This window comes from Phaethon aethereus (genome assembly GCF_964289735.1).
Source record: "Phaethon aethereus genome assembly, chromosome: 3".
In the NCBI taxonomy this organism is placed as follows: Eukaryota; Metazoa; Chordata; class Aves; order Phaethontiformes; family Phaethontidae; genus Phaethon; species Phaethon aethereus.
This window is the reverse complement of record NC_138576.1, coordinates 81,254,240-81,275,362: the sequence shown is the minus strand read 5'-3', so window position 1 is coordinate 81,275,362 and position 21,123 is coordinate 81,254,240. Positions and strand designations below refer to the sequence as shown.

General features: G+C 38.8%; 1 protein-coding gene across 1 annotated transcript in view; it reads right to left on the bottom strand.

The window, feature by feature from the left end:
- Positions 1–21,123, bottom strand: part of SMOC2 (SPARC related modular calcium binding 2) — a gene marked incomplete at its 3' end in the record, with an annotated part of 144,692 nt that overhangs the window by 43,555 nt on the left and 80,014 nt on the right. Inside the window, exon 8 of the mRNA XM_081998145.1 lies at positions 1,626–1,812. Within this exon, the coding sequence (XP_081854271.1) occupies positions 1,626–1,812 (187 nt within the window). The remainder of the gene's footprint in view (positions 1–1,625; positions 1,813–21,123) is intronic.

The window sequence follows — 21,123 nt, the reverse complement described above, 5'->3', positions numbered from 1 at the left end:
AAGAGTGTCCAGGGCTGTATTAGGAATACTATTGCCAGCAGATCTAGGGAGGTCATCTTTCCCCTCTCATTCGCACTGGTGAGACGTACCTGGAGCATTGGATTCAGCTCTGGGCTCCCCAAACAAGAGAGACATGGACATACTGGAGTGGGTCTAGCAAAAGGCCATGAATATGATTAAGGGACTGGAGCATTTGACATAATAAGGAAAGGATGAGAGAACTTAGACCGTTCAGCCTGAGGAAGAGAAGGCTCAGGGAGGATCTTACTGAAGTATAAATACCCAAAGCGGGGAAAATAAAGAAAATGGAGCCAGACTCTTTTCAGTGATGTCCAGTGACAGGAAAAGAGGCAATGGGCACAAAATGAAATACATGAAATTTCATTTAAATATTAAGAAAAACTTTTTTTTTTTAACTGTCATGGTGATCAAACACTAGGACAGGCTGCTCAGAGAGGTTGTGGATTCTCCAAACTTTGAGATATTCAAAGTCCAACTGGACATGGTCCTGAGCAATCTACTTGACCTTGCATTGAGTAGAGGGGTTGCACTAGAGAATGTCCAGATGTCCGTGACAATCACCTCAAACAAACCTAGGGGTGGAGAACAGAGAAATAGCAGAAAAGGGAGCCTCTGGAATCTCTAGAGGACATCTCTAGGTCCTCATACAGTATGTGTACTTATCTTACCATTTCAGGACAAAATTTGGAGTCTTTTGTTTTGACAGTTTATGGATCTCAACTTCCCAGAAACAGCAAATCAACAGTAATTTTATCATCTTCACTTCAGCTGGTAATGTAACTGGCATGGTCTAGACTATAGTATAAACAGGTATCAGTATATCAGCACCTGAAGAATATGTGAAAAACACTCCCCATAGCAAGTGGCCTAAAATGTTTTTTCACAAACCTTATGTAAATGATAAAAAATTATTTTTGCTTAAGCTTGAAAAGATTTATGATTGCATCAAGATACCCATATTGCCCACATGCTTTACAGGAGCTTCTATGGCATTCCTACAAGGGCCAGACCTCAATAACCAGCCTAAATAACATCCTTTGGAACCTGATACTTGCCTTGCCTGCATCTGCTCTATGTGGCTTACAATACTTTACCATGTATCCGGCTCAGCTGAGACTACTGAACTCCACGCTTCTTTTAATAACACACTAAAATGATATTTCCTCCCTATGGGTTCCCAAGCAGTTGTTCCATCAAAGCCAGTCATATGAAATAGTTGAGAAGGTTTTTGGAAAAATAACTGAACATTTCTGAGGTTGGACGTGGTTTCTATCATAGACCGTCTTACTTGGTTCTTCTATGCTCAGGCTAAGGAGTGTGAGGTTTCCTCTGGGCTTATTCATTATCTGCTCTAAGCCTTGAATTCCCAGCACAAAATAGAAGTAAAAAAAGGACAAGGGGAGCAAATTGGCTGTGATACTGCAGTGAAAGAATGTGTGGCCATCTGGCCTTAACTTTTGATGTCTCTTAGAAATATTTCACTTCATAGTGGAAGAAACCTATATGACATAATTCCACCAGTAATAGAAATCTACCTGCTAGCACATGCACACTAAGGCATCTTCTCACTACAACTTTTGAGCACTGAATGTGTATTCCCTTACCTGGTTGATGTACCAGGGATGGGGCGTCCCGTATCCACCAGGACACACCAGCAGTAGCCCGTGGAAGGATGGCACTGCACTGGTTTGTAGAGGCCACCCTGAGCACACTCTGGAATGAACACGTTGTCTTTCTGGGGTTGTTTAGCTTCCTCCAGGGCTGACTGAAGTTCTTGATCACATGATGATGCTTTTGGAAGGAAAAGAAAAAAATTACTGAAGAAGCTATACAGAAAGGGCCTACTAGATTTATCAAACAGTTTTTATATCTTTCTTTGCATGTAAAGATTGTATTTGAAAAGGCTTGATACAGCTCAAATACAAGCTGCATTGGTTTATGCTGTATACTGTTAGGAACTTTAGTTTTCTTTTCATGCAGTTGCTTCATAATAGAGTCCTAATAATATCCTGACACCCCCTTTTCTATACTAGATATAATCTATGGATAACTAAGTACTTTCTCTGCCACCTGAAAAAAATCCTCACCCACTGTACAGTCCCTAAACTACTGATTCTTTTTAGAGGGAACAGTAAAAATCGAACTTCTTAGGATTCCTTATATGAATTATTCATCTAGATATTCATTTAGATTTTTATATTCTGCTCTTTCTTTCCAGTTTCGGAACAACCTCTTAATACAGTGAAAATTCTTCCACATTCTTTTCTGGTGATTCTGGTATTGGTGATGTATCATTTGCTCTGGAGATCAAAGACCCACAAGAAAATGTAATACATTTTTATCTCTTCATTAACAATATGTCCCAGATCTCTTCTGGATGTGACAAAAGCTTACATGTCTACACATTCCTAGCCTTCACGTGAATCAGGGTGCAAAAAGCAGAAACCCCAGGGCCAGAGAATGCCAACCAGTTCACACCAATCATTAAAAAAATACCTCTGCTGAGGATTTTTGATCACCACTAAACTGGTATATGTGGCACTGCAGAGATAATAAATGAGGCAGACTATTTACTCAAGCCATTATTTCTCCAGGAGCTTTAAAGTCAGTCTCCTATCATGTGAAAATTAGATGGTTAATAAAACAGCTTCTGTATAATTCCCAAACTAATCCAGTGAACAAAAATTAAATATTTGAAAAACAAGAATGTTAAGCACTCTACAAACACACAAATTACAGACAGGAATATTTCAAGTTACTAGAATTTCAGTCAATAAAAGATTCTCTTCAGTTAAAGAGAAGTTGTTTTATTGTTACCAAAAAAAAGAAAATCTGTGCGTAATATTTGCTCTACTTTCAAGTCAGTTAAAGACTAGTGACACACTTATTCTCTGAATCTCTAGTAGGATTTACTTCTTGATTTTTCACAGTTCAGCCCACAGAAAAATAAGATGAATTCTGACTGCATTTTCTAGCAACAAGTATTTGTAATGAGTTTTAGCTTCAGTCTAATCTCATTTACTCTTATTCACGGGGTTCAGAAAATGCTTTGCAAATTGTGGGCAAAAACTGACGGAAAGTCACTACTTATGTCCAGAATGCTTCTGCTTCTTGACAGCTTCTAGCCAATGAAGATGACCAAAATCAGTAAGATTTCTGTTGCAGGGGAAAAGGTGGCAGGAAGTTAAACACCTTCATACTTTAAGTGACACACAATTCCATCTATACAATGGCCTGGTTTCCAAAACAGTGTGTTTTGTTCCAATCCACGCAAAAGGTTTAAAAAACAAGCATATCACTTGCTAACTTGATTACAGGGCACAAATGGAGTGTTTCTTCAGTTCTTTGGTTGAATTTTTACTTTTGCCTCTTTTGTTTCATACAGTATTTGAGCAGGACAGCTAGACAAATTCATTGATGTTGCATGTTTTTCTGTTGGTCTACCCACTGACATAATCAGAGATTGAATAACTCTCAAAGCACCAGTGTTTAGATAATAAACTGTACTTAGAGAATCCGTGCAGTGAAGACAGAAAGGATCCTTTAAAAAAAGGAAATAGCTAATTATTTGCATGTTAAAACCTTCACAGAAATAGCTATGATTTCACAAATTAGAAAGCCATCGCCAACATCCTCACAGAGTAGCCAAAATGAATCTTTCCCTCAGTGAACCTGGATTATGATGAGTATCAAGTTACAAGGTAGGACAACGCTGGAAAGCACATCACTTAGCTTAGTTGTTCACTTTTTATGTTTTGTATATAATAAAGAAAAAAGGAACAAATGGGGTGAAGCAGCTGCAGTGAGAGGGAGGAAATCATTACTCCTCCTTAAACTCCACCACATTCTTTTCTCTGTCATACTGATAAAGCTTGGGATCATTCCATTAACTACTGTGACCTCCTCTTGTTTTGCATCCTTGTAACTAGCAACAAAATCTGGCAGATGTGCAGGTATTATTTATCTCTCTCAAACTCAGAGGAGCGATACATTTTCATGCTCTCAGCTTTGTTTAGAAAATACATTGGCGTATAGCGACTAGAGAGTCAGTCTATCCAGACAGACAAAATGTAGCAGCACGGAGAGGGTGTGAGGGAGAATCCCCAGTGCAGAAGCAGATACGGACTGTTTCAGCTGTGAGCATAAGCTACACCACCTAATTTCTGGGAAGATCTAGTTTCCACTGATTGAAACAACCAGCAAAGGACTGCACTGCTGACTGAAAACCACTGGAGTCACAGGCCAGCGTAGTCACCTGCGTTGTGGTGATTTAGGAGCAGGTGTTACAGACCTAGATAAATGGTCTTTACTCTCCTGGTTGACTTAGGCAAGGTTTTCTACAAGCTGCTGCTCAAGCTAGAAATTTGTCTCTTTTGCACTAAGTTAAGTTTGTTCTGGTTCTTTTTCTCCCTTATGTTTGGTTTTAAGTCTCAGAGGTAGAGAAAAGCAGTAATATGGGAGAGAGATCAAAGGAGGGTTGCAAATGTGGCTTATGGCTTTAGAAGGGACAGTCAGAAGACTGGTAAAACTTAACATTGCAAGTGAGACTGGAAACAGGACACCAGTGACAGTAATCAAAGGAAGGTTTAAAGATAAAAAGGAATGTTCTTCACGGCAGAATTCTATGAAAAACGGAGAAAAAAGCAGGATTCGTACCAAACACCATGGTAGAAGGGGTAGAGCCCTGTAACTGGGAGGACTCTAGTGATGAAAAGTCTGCCATTGAAAAGCAGCATCAGCACAGGCATTCAAGACAAAAAAAATACATAAAGGAAACGACGGTATTTTCAGGAAGGACTTTCCCCTTCTTGGAACCTTTAATTTCTTACTTTTCCCATACAGATAGGAAATTGTAACAAGAAGAGGAATTGATCATCAGTCCTAAATTAGCTGTCAGACAAAATGTAGATTATTTTTGACAAATTGGAAAAAATATAAATTAGTGTGATGGACACTATGTCTGTCAGTTCTCTATGTGCCAAATGACTGACCTTTATTACAAATCTGCTGAAGCCAGTTCATTCATTTTATTCACCAAAAGTGCAGAATAATTTACTATTTTCCTCCCTTACACAATGGCTAATGAGCTTCAGGTCAGCTATGAGGCAATCTGCTTAGTGACTGCCCAAGAGAGTAATTTCTGCAGAGCCCAATGCTTTTGGATGCTTTTGACATGACCATTTGTGCCACCATTACTACTTCCATGTTTGTTTTCCCCACTGTTCCTACTTAAAGGAAAACTGCTCTGAAGCGCATATCTATAATCCTGCCTGCTTTTCCCCAAACCAGAATATTAGTCCTCTGTGTAATTTCCTCTCTGAGGCAACCATTCATTCCCTTTCAAACTTTTCTTTCAATTATTTACAACAGGAGTACTGGAAAGATGCAATTGTAGCTCAGTAATGACTAGGAGCTCTTATCACAGAGCTACCATACGGCTGCAAATAATTGCCTTTGTAATATCGGAAGAGTCATGGTCAACAAACGTTCATTTCCCAGGAGAACCAGTGATAAATCTCATTAACTTGAAAATGCCTGATAGTTTGTCCAAATATTCTGACAACAACTATGATCTGGAACCATAACAGATGGATACCAGAAGTTCATCAAGTGAACAGTAAGGAAAAAGATCTATGCCACAATAAAAGTAGGGTAAATACCTTACTAAAATGCAACAAACTTTCTATGAAACATGTTACTACAACAACATTTCTTGTGGGAAGAGAAAAGCACTGACACTCCAGCTTCTTCTTTTCAGAGAATATGTTTACTCTGTCACTATTTCACTTAGTTCTTTCAGTTTTGTCTTGCTGGAAAAAAAGGGATGCTTTTCCAAGCACCTTAGTTCAATCAAATAGTTAGACATGGCTGAAAAATCCTTTCCACATAGTCTACCATGCTAGCCAGCCACACTGTAGCTCAGCTGGGATCCTTAATTTCAGGTTGATAAACCTTCCTGCAGTTTCTACCCAAAACTATATTTTATTCCAGGTTCATAAGCATTAGTGATTCAACACACAATTTTCAATCATGTAAGGAAATATGCAGTTTTGCCCAGTTTTACACCAGGAGCTTTTGTACCACCCAATGATGACCTACTCACTCTGAAAAATGAATTTTTGAATGATGAAGTAAAACTCTTGCTCACCACTAAGAATGAGCTTAGAAACCTGCTTTAAATGTAACGTATGTTCCTCTTCCTATGTCATATTGCTATTCCATTTCTTCCCTTTTAACTTTAAATGTTAGTTACTAAATATACTTTTCCTGTTCTGGTTCAAGATGCCTTCATAGTCCATCAGAAACAACCAGCTGAAATGCTGCATCTTCTGTCAATGAGAAACATACTTCAGCTAATGACAAACTCTGTGGATAAGCTTCATGTTTTGTATAAAATCTTCAGTCAATTCTTGTTCCCAATTATCCCTAAGAAAACAGTCTGGATTTCAATGAATTGAGTTAATTTACATGAACAGAAAAATACCTCAATAGTAGTAGGGTATAACATTGTAAATCCTTATTTATTAAAGACTCCATTTATTAATCTCTGGTGGGTTATTTAAACTATTAATTAATGTTTACTAGGGGATGTTCTAGAGTAGAAAAGAGGTGGCTTTTCTGGAAAAGTCATTCTGAATAAGCTATGTAACTGTGCGTTTGTCTGTGGCAGATCTAAAAGACCGAGCACCGTATTATGTAAGTTATAATAATCATCTTGATAGTCTTGCAACAGGAGATGTTTTAGCCCCTTGTTTCAGAAATTCTGACAGTTGCTGTGCTGTCTCTTATCACAGCTTCTCCCAACATGTGGAATTTCATGATTACAAACAATTTTGACTTTTTTTTTGCTTAAATGTAAATCTCTCTATTTATGTCTAAATTTCATAATGTTCTGCAGAAACAAGTTGCCAAATGTGCAGAAAATTACAAAGGCGTCTGTATGCTACTTTAACATTTCCTGCCACTACACAAACATTTCCTTCCAATTTCCTTAACCCCACAATGTGTATATGACAAACAGAATCCATTCCAAGAAATTCTGTTTTCTGCTGGTTCCTTCTCTGTCCTTTTCTCATTACCATAACGGGCATGAAAGGACAATTTAGACAGCCTGGTTTCCAGGGTAAAGGGATCTTTTATTAGGGCTTGAAGCTCCATATCCTCTACAGAAGTTAGTTAAAAAGAAACCTGTGTACAAAAATACTCCAAAAAGTGATATGCATGCTCTGGAGGAGTGCAGTATAACACTGCACATAGTTAGTATTGCAGTTCTCCCATGTTTCTGAGAGCATATACAGACAGAATATATTCATGTCTAAATTTCAGTGTACGGAGTATACACACATACATACATACATGGAGTATACATACATACGTACATAGAGTATACATAAATACATAAATTGTATGACAATTTCTGCTAATCAAAATTTAATGCAAATCATCTGTCTGTCCTAGTTAAGTAATCCTAACTTAGGCACCCCTTTAGAACATTTCAAACACTGATTTACACAAGTTTTGTGCTAATTTATTTTGAAACCATAATAATTAGGATGGATAGTCATCCTATTGACACCCATGCAACTCTCCAACAAATTTACATCTCATGAGGATAAGAATTTGATCCATTTGCTTAGGATGAACCTTCCTTGACCCAGTGAAGTTAATAGGCCCTGAGGAAACTGATTACAATGTGTTTTTATATTTTCAACTAGTTTTCATCGTCTTCAAATTTCATTGAATGGATTTCCACTTATACTACATCAAATTGTATTTCCACATATGACCAAAATGTTCACTTTAGAAAGGCAGTGGGAAGCAGGATCATTTCTATTCAAGTTATCCTTTCTCTGAAGAGGAATTTATGTTGACTGGATGGCAAAATGATCCATTAGAGCAGTGTCCCTGTTATTCCTAACTCCAGCAAATATGGACCTTCAAGGTAAACTAGCGGGTTCTTTATCTGTAGCTGACCAATTTCATCACCCAGAATCCATCATGTCTATTCGTGCTATAAACACAGCTAATGCAAATGACAAAAATTCCCTAAATTATTTCATTCTAGTGAAGGAGAGGTGTAACTCCATGGTTTCATATTCTTTCAGGGTTTCCAGCTTTTGTTTAGATCCTCTCTAGCATGACAGACTCCGTCTCTGAAGAGGTAGATGAGGTGGTATAATGCAGTTTAAGATGCCACCTTCATACCTTTTATGTACACAGAGTTATTTCCTCAACCCTCATGGTCAGAGTATGGGCATCTCAGACCAATCTTTCTAGAGAAGACCTCTTCTTACAAGAATTTTTCTGCCTGCCCTCTCTTGACAGTTTCAAATTAACTCTAACAGAAGTCAAATGCAGCTCAATGCCACAAACAAATGCAGGAAGCTCATGTTACTAGCTTCTTATAAAGACTATTCATTAACCTAAATCAAAGAAAGAGTATTTATGTGGCCCAATCTTCCCTCAGTAGAAATCCATGGAAAAATACCCACTAAATTCAATGGACAATACATCAGGCCTCAGCTGAAAATATTCATATGCACACATGTTTCCAGTTAAGCCCAATATTTGCTCATGGACCAAGTACTGATTGTAAGGAATAGGTAACATTAATAAAAACTCAACCTTAGTCCCAACATCTAGATGGCAACCAAAACCTAAGACTAAATTACAGTTATTAATACTCATTTGGCATCACATGTTTTGATTTACATTAGGTTCAGATACACATCAGCATGAGGGTTCTCAAGGCCTGGAGAAAGCTGGCAACATTCCTACCCATAATTTTTTCTTGTTTTTGAAAACTTGTGGGAACCAAATATTTCAGGCCCCTTGTGTGCATTTGCAGAGTGCTTTCAACGTACAACTGATCACTATTTTGCACTCTTAGAGCTTGGGTAGATGATTGTGGCTAAACACAAAGCTCATGGCTTCAACACAGCCCTAAAGATTAATTTATGTACTTTACTCCACTGAACAAAGCAGGATAAATCACAGACAGATGCTCTCATTTATCTATGTGGTTTCATATGCAAAGACACCACAATACACAACAAGGATCATCTGGAAATGCACCGAGCCCATCAAAACAAAGATCTAAAACACAGAGACCACCAAGCCCCCATTTGGCTTTGCCTGAAAAGAACATGATCACAGCCAATCTAATCTACCTGCATAAACCAGGATTTTCTCAGCTTTTAGCCTACGCATAAGAGGAAATATCGTTTTCTATTATTGCTAGGTATGGCTGTCTCATCCTGCCAAAGCAGAGCAGCACCATAGCGTTCAAACTGCAAAACCAAACAAACAAAAAAGCCACCATCCAAAATTGCAGCAAATTAAAATCACTGGCTTTTCCCAAACACAGTGACTAGCTGGCCAGTTTGCTATAGCAATCTAAAGGCTCATTCATTAAACAAAATTGCGCAAAGCTGCCATTCTTGCTGTATGAGTATATTGACCAGCAAATGTTAGTCTTCTGCCAGTGGAAAAATAACTCATTTTTAAAGAAATATTTGAAGTGAAAATAAAGTTGATTCACTTTTTCCACAGAGCTGTGAAAATTAAACTCTTTGCCAGGTGAGCTGAGGGTAAGTATTAGTTTGAAGAACTCTACTAAAAATTACAAAACAAAATGTGCAAACTGGGGTGCCTAAATTCATACTTTGGCACTTAACTAAGCCAGCCAGCTTACAGGAATATTTATCAAACCAGCACTCCCCCTCAGTGAAACAGGAGTGGTTTCTGTTCACCATTTGGGAAACTGAGATATTGACATCAGTGCCTGGATATGACTTTGGATACTTGACTTTAGGCACCCAAGTAATTTTAATTTCAGAAGTGTACAGTGGCTGCAGTTTGTGCCACGTTCCTGCCATTGGTCCACACTGCTAATGCTGTTGGCCCCAGGCAGTGTTTTCCAGCCTTATTGCTTAGCTCGTGCCTGAGGTGGCTGCACTCCACCTACCCTTTATTTTCTAAGTATCAATTCATTTCCAACCACCTTACAGACAGAACCCTGACTACTGTCGTAGAAGCCAGCAGAAGCCAGGAATTCTGGCTGTTTTATGGGAATGTGATCCAAGGTGCACCATTAAAAAATATGCAGATATATTTTTTTTAAAAAAAGAGACTATTATTTTGCATTTAGGTAGTTCTCCTTTACATGTCTCAGAGTATCTTACAAAATGGTCAATATACTATGCACCTCTGTTCAGTTCATAGCAGACTGGATGGGCATTATAGAATGGTAAGGATTTGGCCCTCTGACACTGATCAGGAATACAGAGATTAAACAGGCTGTTGAAACAGAAATTCTCCTTTCATCCTCACTGTTTCAGGGAGCGTTACTTTGACAGTCATAATGCAAAAGTTTATGCTACCATCATTCCCACTGCCTCTTCTGTGGCTAAGCAGAATGATTCCACCTCCAGGTCTCTCAGATATGTGCCCTTCAAACCTGCCCGATTTAAAAAATCCCAACATTTAAACATTGTACTAATGCTGAGAATATAATTGCACCCTTAAAAGCTAATTAATCACAGATGAATAAAAAACTGGCGACTTTTATACTGCTCTTCTTCATCTTGTCGAAGAGAAGGCAAGAAGCAGGTGGAAAATAAGCATGCATATTATTGCTCATGTCTCTAATTGCAAAAACTGTGTTGTGCAATGAGAAGTCTTTTAATAGAGCAAGAAGCAAATTCTGTAAAGCGGTATCACCTGTTGAGTCACACTGCTCCCGGAATGCATTAACTCTTGTCCTCTGTATGAGATTTGACAAATAACATGAACATTAAGCCTGGTGAAAAGGTAACGGCACTGCTTTAACCCTGCACAAATCCAAAGACTCATCTTAGATTAAATGTTGCACAGGTCTTTTGCCCCCCAACACACTATATCCAAACCACACTATGTAGCATGTAGGAAGTCAGTATTCCTATCAGGAGAGGTACAGGATTCACATAGAAGACTGTTTACTGATTTCAGTCAAGTTTTGTGTGCAATAAAGAGGATGAGCCAAAGAAGAGTAAAAGCCAATGAGAATATTCTACTATTTCCTTCAGCTCCAACAACTTTTTAATATTGTTCTATGTAGCTCTTTCTTTTTTTTTTTTTTTTTCCTTGTCTCATATGGCCATGGTTACACAACTCAGCTTGTGCTCTGGTTTCAAGAGCAAAGCCAAATCTTTGGCTTGGCTTTACCTTCAAACTTTGGAGAAAAACAAGGGCCATCTGAATTAAAAATAAAAATGCCAATTCCATCCCACTTTCATCTCTGTTTTCAAAAAGAAATAATTCTCTGAAGTGTAGATAATGCTAAATACGGTGTGATAGTGAAACATCCCTATGCTTTTGAAGAATGGAAGACCCCCTATCACATTGAAAATCCCAGGCCACAATTTCTGCTCCTGTAAGCTGGAACCACTCCACTGTACACAGTAGGGATCACCAACAGAAAAGTCGGTCCCTAGCATGTCCAGAACAATTTTAAAGGCTTTTTAGATGATGCATAGTAGCAAAGTCAAAGACTTTTTTAACCAGTAAAATTAGAGTTTTAAAGTGTGACTAATGATCTTTAATCCTTTACAACCCATGGTTACTTTAAGTGCTTAGAAGATTATTATTTTTAAGTGTTTAATGTACCCCACAAATGACCTGTACCAATGAAATAAGTCTTGCATAAATACTTCCCAACAATCCACTGTGTGTGAGAGTAAAGAACAGGTTTCAGAAAGTGTTATTTTCCAAAGTGTTTGCTTAGCTTTTTTCCCACAAATATTTTCAACCCTTTCAGACCTGCTCATATCCTGTGTCCCCACACACACATGCACATCTACCTCAGGCCTCAGTTATTTTGAAGCTCTCTATGGCCAACAGAGAAAATCCAAAGGACTGGTTTTGGCAGAACTGTTCAAATAAAACAGCTTCTAAATGTTTAACTTTTCCAGATAACGAGCATCGCAGGACACAGCAATGCTGCATTCAGTTACCTACTAAGGAAACATTTTTATTATCACTTATGTGAAGATAGTCCTGTTATTCTTTCTACATATTAGACATTGTATGCTTTGTTTTCTTTTTAATTTGGGAAGATTAAAGGTTGATGGCTTGAAAATAACACAAAAGGAAGCTCAGAGCATGACGGTCCCAGGATGCTGTGAAGCTGTTGCAACCGGAGCTGTTGCTGATTAAATCTGTCTATTGTTATAAAGCATTCTGGGCCAAACCAATTAACCACTAGCGTAATTAATGAAGTCCACAAGGGCCTTTAGTGGGACTTGTTTTCATCAATCAGGAGGAACAAACATAGGCTAAAGAGTGGAAAAGCCTGTGTATTTACAAACCTGCTTGCCTTAGATCATGCTTGTGACTAACTACAGTACAGTCCCATAGCAAATACCACTGAATACTAGAAATTTTACCTCGTACATGTAGGCTCATTTAAAGATAACATGGAGGTGAAGACACAGGCTCTCCCTTGCATCAAAGTCATAGGCATCCTTTTTTTGCTTGTGTTCGACATATATATTTATTGCAGTCATGCAATGGCAGGTACAGTTTGCAGAAAGGAGAGGAATTTTTGAAGTCGACAATCAGTTGCAAGGAAAAAGAGTGAAAATCCAATGCCATGATTTACATGAATGAAACAAAGAAACCAACAAGCAAAACAAAAGGCAGGAAGTCTAGATGCAAAATTGAAATGGAGAGAAAGGGTTTAGGATGTGCTTTTTCATTTGGAGAAATGCAGCTATTTCAACTGGTTAGTACAACATCTTTTTCTTCCCTTCTACCTCCTATACTTTATAAATCTGTAAAACTCCCTATTGTATTCAATAGTCCTGTACTAGACACGATAGCAACCATCTCCCTGCTGAAACTTTTGCTCGTGCTTGCATTGATCTGTCCAGACTGCAGCAGCCTCCCACAGGCAGAGCCAGGGTTGGAGCCCTGGAGCTCCTGGCCAGCTGCCCTGAATGTAAGCAACGAAACCGCGCTGCCTCCCTGCACTCGCTGACGTCAGATGCTTGCGCATACAGTACTTTGTAGGCTGCTTAAGTCTCCCCAGTGACATCCTGGGGAAGTAAAAGCAATGCAGGATATAGGCCAAGACCCCGAGCACCGGTCATTCAGACTAATGGTGGTGATGTTATGACACTTGCAGTGAGTTTTATGCAAAAAATACAAATGAACTTCCACAAAAAAAACCTCACAGCCTTGGCTATGGAAACATTCCCACTTAGAAAAGCACTGGATTAATGCCAAAAATATACTCCACTAACTTCAGGATCAAACACCCAGTTGCCCCCCGCAGTTTTGTATCCTTCAGTATCCTGCAGCACAGATACCACAACTGGACAAGGTACCCTGAAATGGTCTCTGAAATCCAGCATAGATAGGTAAATGACACCTTTCCATGCTTACTCAGCCTAGGAATCAAACTCTCCTATCCCTTGCACTGTTCATTTGGTTGGTCCTTAGAACTCTCAGCCTCAAAACCAAGCTGAGTCACTGCATTTTCAGAATACAGCCTGCAAATTCATAGCATGGTCTACAGTCTTTACTCCTTGGTTATTTTGCTCATAAGGCTTCCAGTTTATGCCTTTGGCTGCAATAGTCAAAAAGAGAAGGTGGAAGAATAGACACATGAGAAATCAGTGTTACAAGAAAAGCCTAAAACAGCTGCATTTGAGATTGAAGAATGATACCTAGGCAAAAATCGAGAAGTATGCACTGAGGATCAGCTATTGACAGCAGATTGCAAAGAAAGGACTGGAGACAGAACTCTGTGCATGCAACCAACAGTGGGGATGATTAATTACGCTAGAAATAATAGATGCAATGATAAAAATGCATAAGGCTCCAATAAAAGCAAGTATGAAAAAAGATTAATTAACCTTAAGGATAGTATTCTGACCCACAGACTTTCTTACTCAGTTAACCAGGGGACAAAACAATCCAAAGCAAGGGATTTTTCTTCTAGCCTTGCTGTGGACAGGGGATGCTCCACGTAAGTGTCACACAGGCTCACTCAGACAAGCGTATTGAGCAGGTAACTGCACCATGACATCCTTGAGGCTAGCACTATGGTTAGTTATGTGACACTATATTCTCAGACATGCATGAAGGTAGTCATGAATATTCAATGCTTCTGAATATAAATATGCTTCAATATGCAAAGCATATCACCTCATCTGGAGAGAATGAAGTTTGTATGGAAAGGTAATAAAGAGGGAATACTTTGTTCACTCATTCAGCTGGTAATACAAGTGGAGTAGCTGAGCCCTCGTGCTGACACACAAAGTCAAGAGGAACCCCAGCTATGCAACAGCAGCAGGATTGGGGTGGACTGTCCCATTATCACTGATCCAGCAGACTGGTATACCACATACTAGCTACTTAAAGAAATGAGTGTGCAGTGTTTCCAAGAGAGGCAATAACACCATCATCAGTCCTGTACCACTAATGTCCCCGTTTAGAGGAAAATTAAAAGAAAACTAAAAAAACTTCTCCAGGCCTGATTCTCTTCTCTCCTTACAAGGCACCACCCTTCTAACTGCAGTGGAGTCACTCCTATTTACACTGCTCTGAGCAAAATGAGGCTTCTTGCCTGCTGAAACTAAACTGTCTCCTCCTACAGCCATTTGCTATTATTATATGGGACTGTTTAGTTGAAGGGATGAACTACAGGATGTGTGACTACATTAGAAGTCACTGTTTCATACTTGGGATGTTGGTAGGGAAAGGGGGAGAAGTGACCTTTCAAACCACTGACATTTATACTGGTATTTTTGGCTTTGCCGCTTCTCTGTTGTATCGACTCAAAGGAACTAAAAATCATGTCCTTAAAATGATCTTACATTGCTCTTTAAACCTGATTAGAAACTGCAAGAACACTAAAATTATAAGTCACTTAAGCTAGGCGGGATTCAGCCAAACAGGAGAGCAATGAAAATAACGATTCTGCCATTACCTTCAGGCAGTAAGGGCTGCTGAGATTATGGCTTTAGCTCCCATGGTGGGAGTTTTGGGAAAGTCACGGAGGAAACATCCAACATCAGAAGTTACTGACACTTCTGCTTCCCAAAACAATTAGGTAATTAAACCAACAGAAAGGGTCCCTACCTCCTTGCCAGAGAGAATAACTGGACACAGTGCTGTTACGAAAGAAGGGTGAACTGCACCATGACAGAGTGTGATGGTCATGAACCTCTGCACCTAATCATGCCAAGCACACTCCTTCCTCTGTTAAGAGTCTCGTTGTAACAGACTCTGTGGATGAATTCACCAAATGATAAGTAAACATAATCAGACAGGATCAACCCTTGTCAGCCCTTACATTGATGGGAGTTTGCCTCAATACAGACCTGAAAATTTAGCCTAATGTACGAGGGGGACACACAACCCTTCCTATGATTTGAACCTGAACAGATCATGCAATCCTGAATTATTTTTTACTTTCTTGCCAAAACTGTATCTCAGCTTTTGGGGGCACAAGAGCCATTCATTTGACTTTAGACGACTCTGCTTTCAGACCAAACACCAACCAGTCTGCTGCTCTGATGTAACTGGGTGTAGTGGAAAACAATTCAAGGGCTTTACAGGTCACTCACACTTGAGGAATTTATGTATTTATAATGCATTCTAGTCCAACAAAAACTGCATCTAAGCAGTCATCCAAATAGAGATGTCTACAGAAGTCCTTTCATTTTGATAAGTTGTCTTTAGTGACTGAAGGACAAAAAAAGTAGTAAATTTAAATAACATTAAGATCTCACTGGAAAACAATGGAACAAGGTTCCATTAAACACTTAAACACTGTTTAAGTGGTGATAATATAAATTTTTTCATAGCTTGTTATGCCTGTAATAGGGTTGGTTGAAAAATTTTATTGTGATTGTCTTTGGTGAAAGACCAAGTCTTTAAATGAAAAGATGTTTTTCATTCAAAGTGTTTGTTTTTCATAAAAAATGTGATTTTTACTGAGAACAAAACAAACAAAAACCCACAACAAATTATTTCTTTGCGTTGAACTTCCCAGAGAACCACAAAATCCAAGATGCCTACAAGTTTTCTGAGGTATCTCTGAGTTTTTAAAAAGGGGAGACCATTATATCCTGCATGTATAGTCAGTCTAAGGACCCCAGCCCCTGAAAAAGAAGAAACTAATGAAGTTTCAAAATTGCAGTTCCCACAAGGCATTACAATGACCAATCAAGGTTTTGACCTTTGAGCCAAAACTATTCATCTTTTGGAAGTTTTTGTTGTTGTTATTTGAATTTTCATCTTGAAAATATAATTTTTTAGCTGAAAATGCATATATTTTCAAAAAAAGCTCCCCAAGAAGTCAGTTTTTTCCATAGAAGGCTGCATTTTCAACTAGTTTGGTATATTAAGCTTTGCCCTCTCTTTTCTCTTGTGTTTGTAATGCACCAAGAGAATTTAAGATCTGAAATTTAATTTACAGCCTTAATCTTATTTAAACATAGTTTTATTTGTGGTTGAATGCAGATACTTGGCCTGCCATTCTTAAACTAAAACAGGTATTAAAAATAGCTTAATGAAAAACAGTGGTCTGCCTCTTCAACCACTGCTTCTTCTCCAGTAACACAGAAATCTAGTGCATTATGGCAATAACAATTTTCTTTTTAGGCAGTTCAGAGTGCAGGGAAAACATAGTGTCTAGCATTTATCTGGAACAGTCTGCTATGAGAAAGGACAGAGCATGATGGACAGCATGGAGTGAAGCGGAAAGCAAGCCAGTAATAACACAATACTTGGGGTATATACAGCATCTCGCAGATGAAAAGATCTCAAAGTAGTTTTACGTACTTTTGCAATGTAATTTGACTTGAGCAAGTTCCCTTGTGCCAGTTATGACCCTTGGTGTGGCTTTTCATGGAAAGGAGACTCTACACTGGTTGCAAACAGAAAAGCCAGCATATTGCATGAAGAGCAGGCTAGGGGAAAGGGTCATGGATGACAGCATTAACCTGGAACCTTAACAGACCATAAAAGCAGATGCTGCAGTAAAGGCTTGGACTGATGAAATAGCTGCATTGCAGACATGTGGCCAATGCACAGGTTTTGGCATGCATTCCACTCCTCCCACGGAAGTCCCTGTAGGAGTTGAATTTCTCTTGCTTTTGTACCAAACGGAAAATGCTAACATTATTGATGAAGCCTCAGAAAGTTCCTGCATCACATGGCAATTTTTTCAAGAATTAAGATAATAGCCCATAATTTATTGGAAAATAATTAAGAAATGCATGACCTGTAGCATGAACTGTCAATCTTTTCAGGAAGTTTATTCAGAGATACATGGTTTGGCATGTAAGTCGGAAGTCATATGTGATAAATCATCACATTAAAAATCCCATAAACTGATCTACCAGGGAACATCTAGAAATTAATTCAGACTGTCAGAAATATGCATGTCAGGAAACTGAGGTAAAACTTTGACTACACCACCAGAGCTGATTCATGTTACATGGCTACTGGTTCTTCCATGGTCCGTATTTTCATTAGCAGCACTCAGAGTATTTTATGCAGAACGTGGCCAGATCAAGCAGTAGAATTGCACAGTTCACATAAGATATTAACAGGGAAATATTTTGCCATAACTGTTTTTGGCTTTTTTTTTAAACACTTCTTACTCAATTATTGGAAAGGTGGACATTTGTCATTTGACTTATCTTCATGGAAGCCACAGAAAATTCCTCTCCTCGGAAAAGTCTAGCCTGACTTATAAAAGTGAAATAATCTTTCGAGAACAGCTCACTGGATGACTTTGATTAAAATCAAGAGCAAAACTTAAAATTTTTGTTTTCTTAATGTTAGCATTTTTGAGAGTTTTTATCAACTTACAGATAAAGACATAAGGAGTTCTTAAACTTGCAAAATGTAGAAGACCAATTTGCTGAAGTTTTGAAAATATGAGTGTCGGAGCTCTCTGACATTGCAGGTATATCTTTCGTGTTGTAATATATTTTTTTACTGGCTTGACCTCAAGAGTAGTATTGGATTCTTAATATTTCAGAAAAAAAAAATCAGGACAATTGTTTAGAGGCCAGCTTGCAAATTTAGATGCCTAATTCTATATACTCACACTTGACCAGGGCCTCTTGCCCAAGAAAGTGCATCAGAATCAAGAAGAATTTTGCCTTTACTGTATTGTGAAAGCAAAGGTTATTGTCTATGTTCATTGCTTTGGGGGTTGTTGGCTGGGGGCGGGGAGGGCAGGGAAGTGAAGGCATCTCTGCATAGAACATGGACATTTTCTCCTAACTATGAGGTCACTGGGTTGATGATGCAAGGCCTGGCAGCTCTTACTGTCGAACCTGCTGGAATTCTAATTGCCTGTAAAATTTAGAAGACCTAGCTTCTATATACCACCCAGCAATCATAGTATAGCCAGATCCAGACTATTTGACTTGATTTATCTATTTCCCAGAAAGGTTATGTCTTTAGATATGATCCAGTCCAATATGTTACTGTGCACTAACATGATTTACATTATTTTTTTGCATCTGTCATTAGAATATAGACTGTTAGCCTGACATGCCTCTTAGGATTTACGAAGCTTATTGATGCTGTTATGATTACGCAATCTGATGTCTGGTGACTGTGGAAAGCTGCGGGGGGACTGCATGTCTAAAAACTAAAGAATTTCAAGCAGGACTGTTGTGTCATTTACTTGCTGCAGAAAGTAATGTGATATAATTAAAAATGGTCAGGAAAGATTACTATCTTTTGGCATCAATTTTTAACACATGCAGTAAAATAGAAATTATCAACTTTGCATAAACCAGATCTTTTTATTTTTCTTTTTTTCTCTACCCCCGTCTCCCCCAGTGAGGGTCCAATAAATCCCTAGAACATCCTGAGCATAAAGAACATCAACTGGATGTAAAACAGAACTCTTTTTTTAATGGTTTAGGATGGGAGGATTTTCCCCTGTAGTGGAAGGAAAAAAATGGAAATGTCAGTGCTTGATCTTTAGAAAGGTTTTGAACTAATACGTAAAATTAAAATGAAGATAAATGAAAATGCTCATGAAAAGGATTATTAAAGATAGGACAGTACTATAATAAGCATGATCCAGCAGCCTGCAAATTAAGACTGAATCATAATATACAAGCACTGTGGGGGAGTCTGGAAAGTTTTATCTTCTTGGAAGAGGCTGAAAGAACAGAAAGAAAACTGTAATTTTCCTTTACCAATTTAGGACAGGCCAGGCAAGTCAAGGCAAGTGAAGTAAAGGCAAGGCAAGTAAAGTAAAGGTGAGGCAAGGCCAGAGGACCAAAGAGTATGAAGAGTAATTTTCGTCACAGGTGAAGAGGGTGAAGAGTACCGTTCTCTCTTTGTTTAATAGCTAAGTCAAGACTAGGATATCATTAAAAATTGCTACTGAAAAGTACGACAAAGTTCTCCATTAGGAACTAAGTCAAACCATTTACTGATTGGACCTAATGGTGTGAACAATCAGGAGTTTCAAAGCCACCAATTTTTCAGCTGCCAAGGAGTATCTTGAAGCCAGTGTTCTAAAAGAATACTACTCTGAAACTATTCAGATTCTTGACGGAAAAATTACAAAAAATGGAAGAGAAGAAAATAGAACTATCTCCTACTCTTCAAAATATTTAAAAATAAAACAGTGGGGGATATAACAAGACGTGACAGTGCCTCACACATCTCTCTCCCCAGCAGTTTCTTAACAATGCTGGTTTTATAGTAAAATACAAATCACGAATTATAGTTCACTCCAAATAATTGAGTTCATTCAGGAACTCTAAAGGGAACATTTAGTGACTTAGCAACCAGATCCAATCCAGAGTCTGAGAAGGCCATAAGACTGTTGGCCTGGAAACTTCCGGTCCTCCTCTGTATTAGTTTTTCTAACTTAACTTCCTCACAATGCTTTTCTCTTTATCTTCCATGCACAACTTGCTGAGATAACAGGCCAAACAATAAATATTATACCAGCTGATGTGTTCCAGCACCGACAAATTTTACAAGTCCCAGAAGCCACATCTGTGGCCACCACAAAACATTCAGACTTCAGCTGTAGATGTCATGAAAAAATGCTAGTGCCTTTTGTGTAGGGAATTGACCTGAAGATGAGCCCAAGCTAAAAAGTTCACAGTAAAAATATCTGGATTTGAACTTGTCCAAAATTTGGCAGAGACTGACTAACCATCTGTAATGGACTGAGATTCCATTGACAGAATCATAGAATCGCAGAATCTTTGGTTTGAAAGGGACCTTTTAAGGTCATCTAGTCCAACCCCCCTGCAATCAGCAGGGACAGCTTCAACTAGACCAGGTTGCTCAGAGCCCCGTCCAACCTGACCTGGAACATTTCCAGGGATGGGGCATTTACCACCTCTTTGGGCAACCTGGGCCAGTGTTTCACCACCCTCATTGTGAAAAATTTCTTCCTTATATCTAGTCTGAATCTGCCCTCTTTTAGTTTAAAAATGTCACCCCTTGTCCTACCGCATCAGGCCCTGTTAAAAAGTCTGTCCCCATCTTTCCTATAGGCCCCCTTTAAGTACTGAGAGGCTGCAATAAGGTCTCCCTGGAGCCTTCTCTTCTCCAGGATGAACAACCCCAACTCTTTCAGCCTGTCCTCAGAGGAGAGGTGTTCCATCCCTCTGGTCATTTTGCTGTCCCTCCTCTGGATCCTATCCAGCAGGTCCATGACTTTCCTGTGCTGAAGGCTCCAGAGCTGGACACATCCATGTGTGGACTTAATAGCCAATTGATATGTTTGAAGACTTATTTAAAATCAATAGTTCTGCCTTCTACGTTCCTTTCATGGCTTGAATTGAGGTTCTTAGGGCTCAATTCAATGCCATATCAGGTACTCTGGACTATCAAACCTATATGCCAGAACATCACATATTTCCAGTAGGCTGTCATAACTCCTAGCCCATGGAGATATCAGATACCCTAGGTCATATGAAGGCAGGAGATGCCTATATTTCAGCAACTTATTCCCATGCTCTTGGTTTCTCCAGCTAACGGTTGTATTTACAACACAAGTTTGGGACTGCAAATCCCATCCTTGAGTGTGGCTGATACCTCACCAACTGCTGG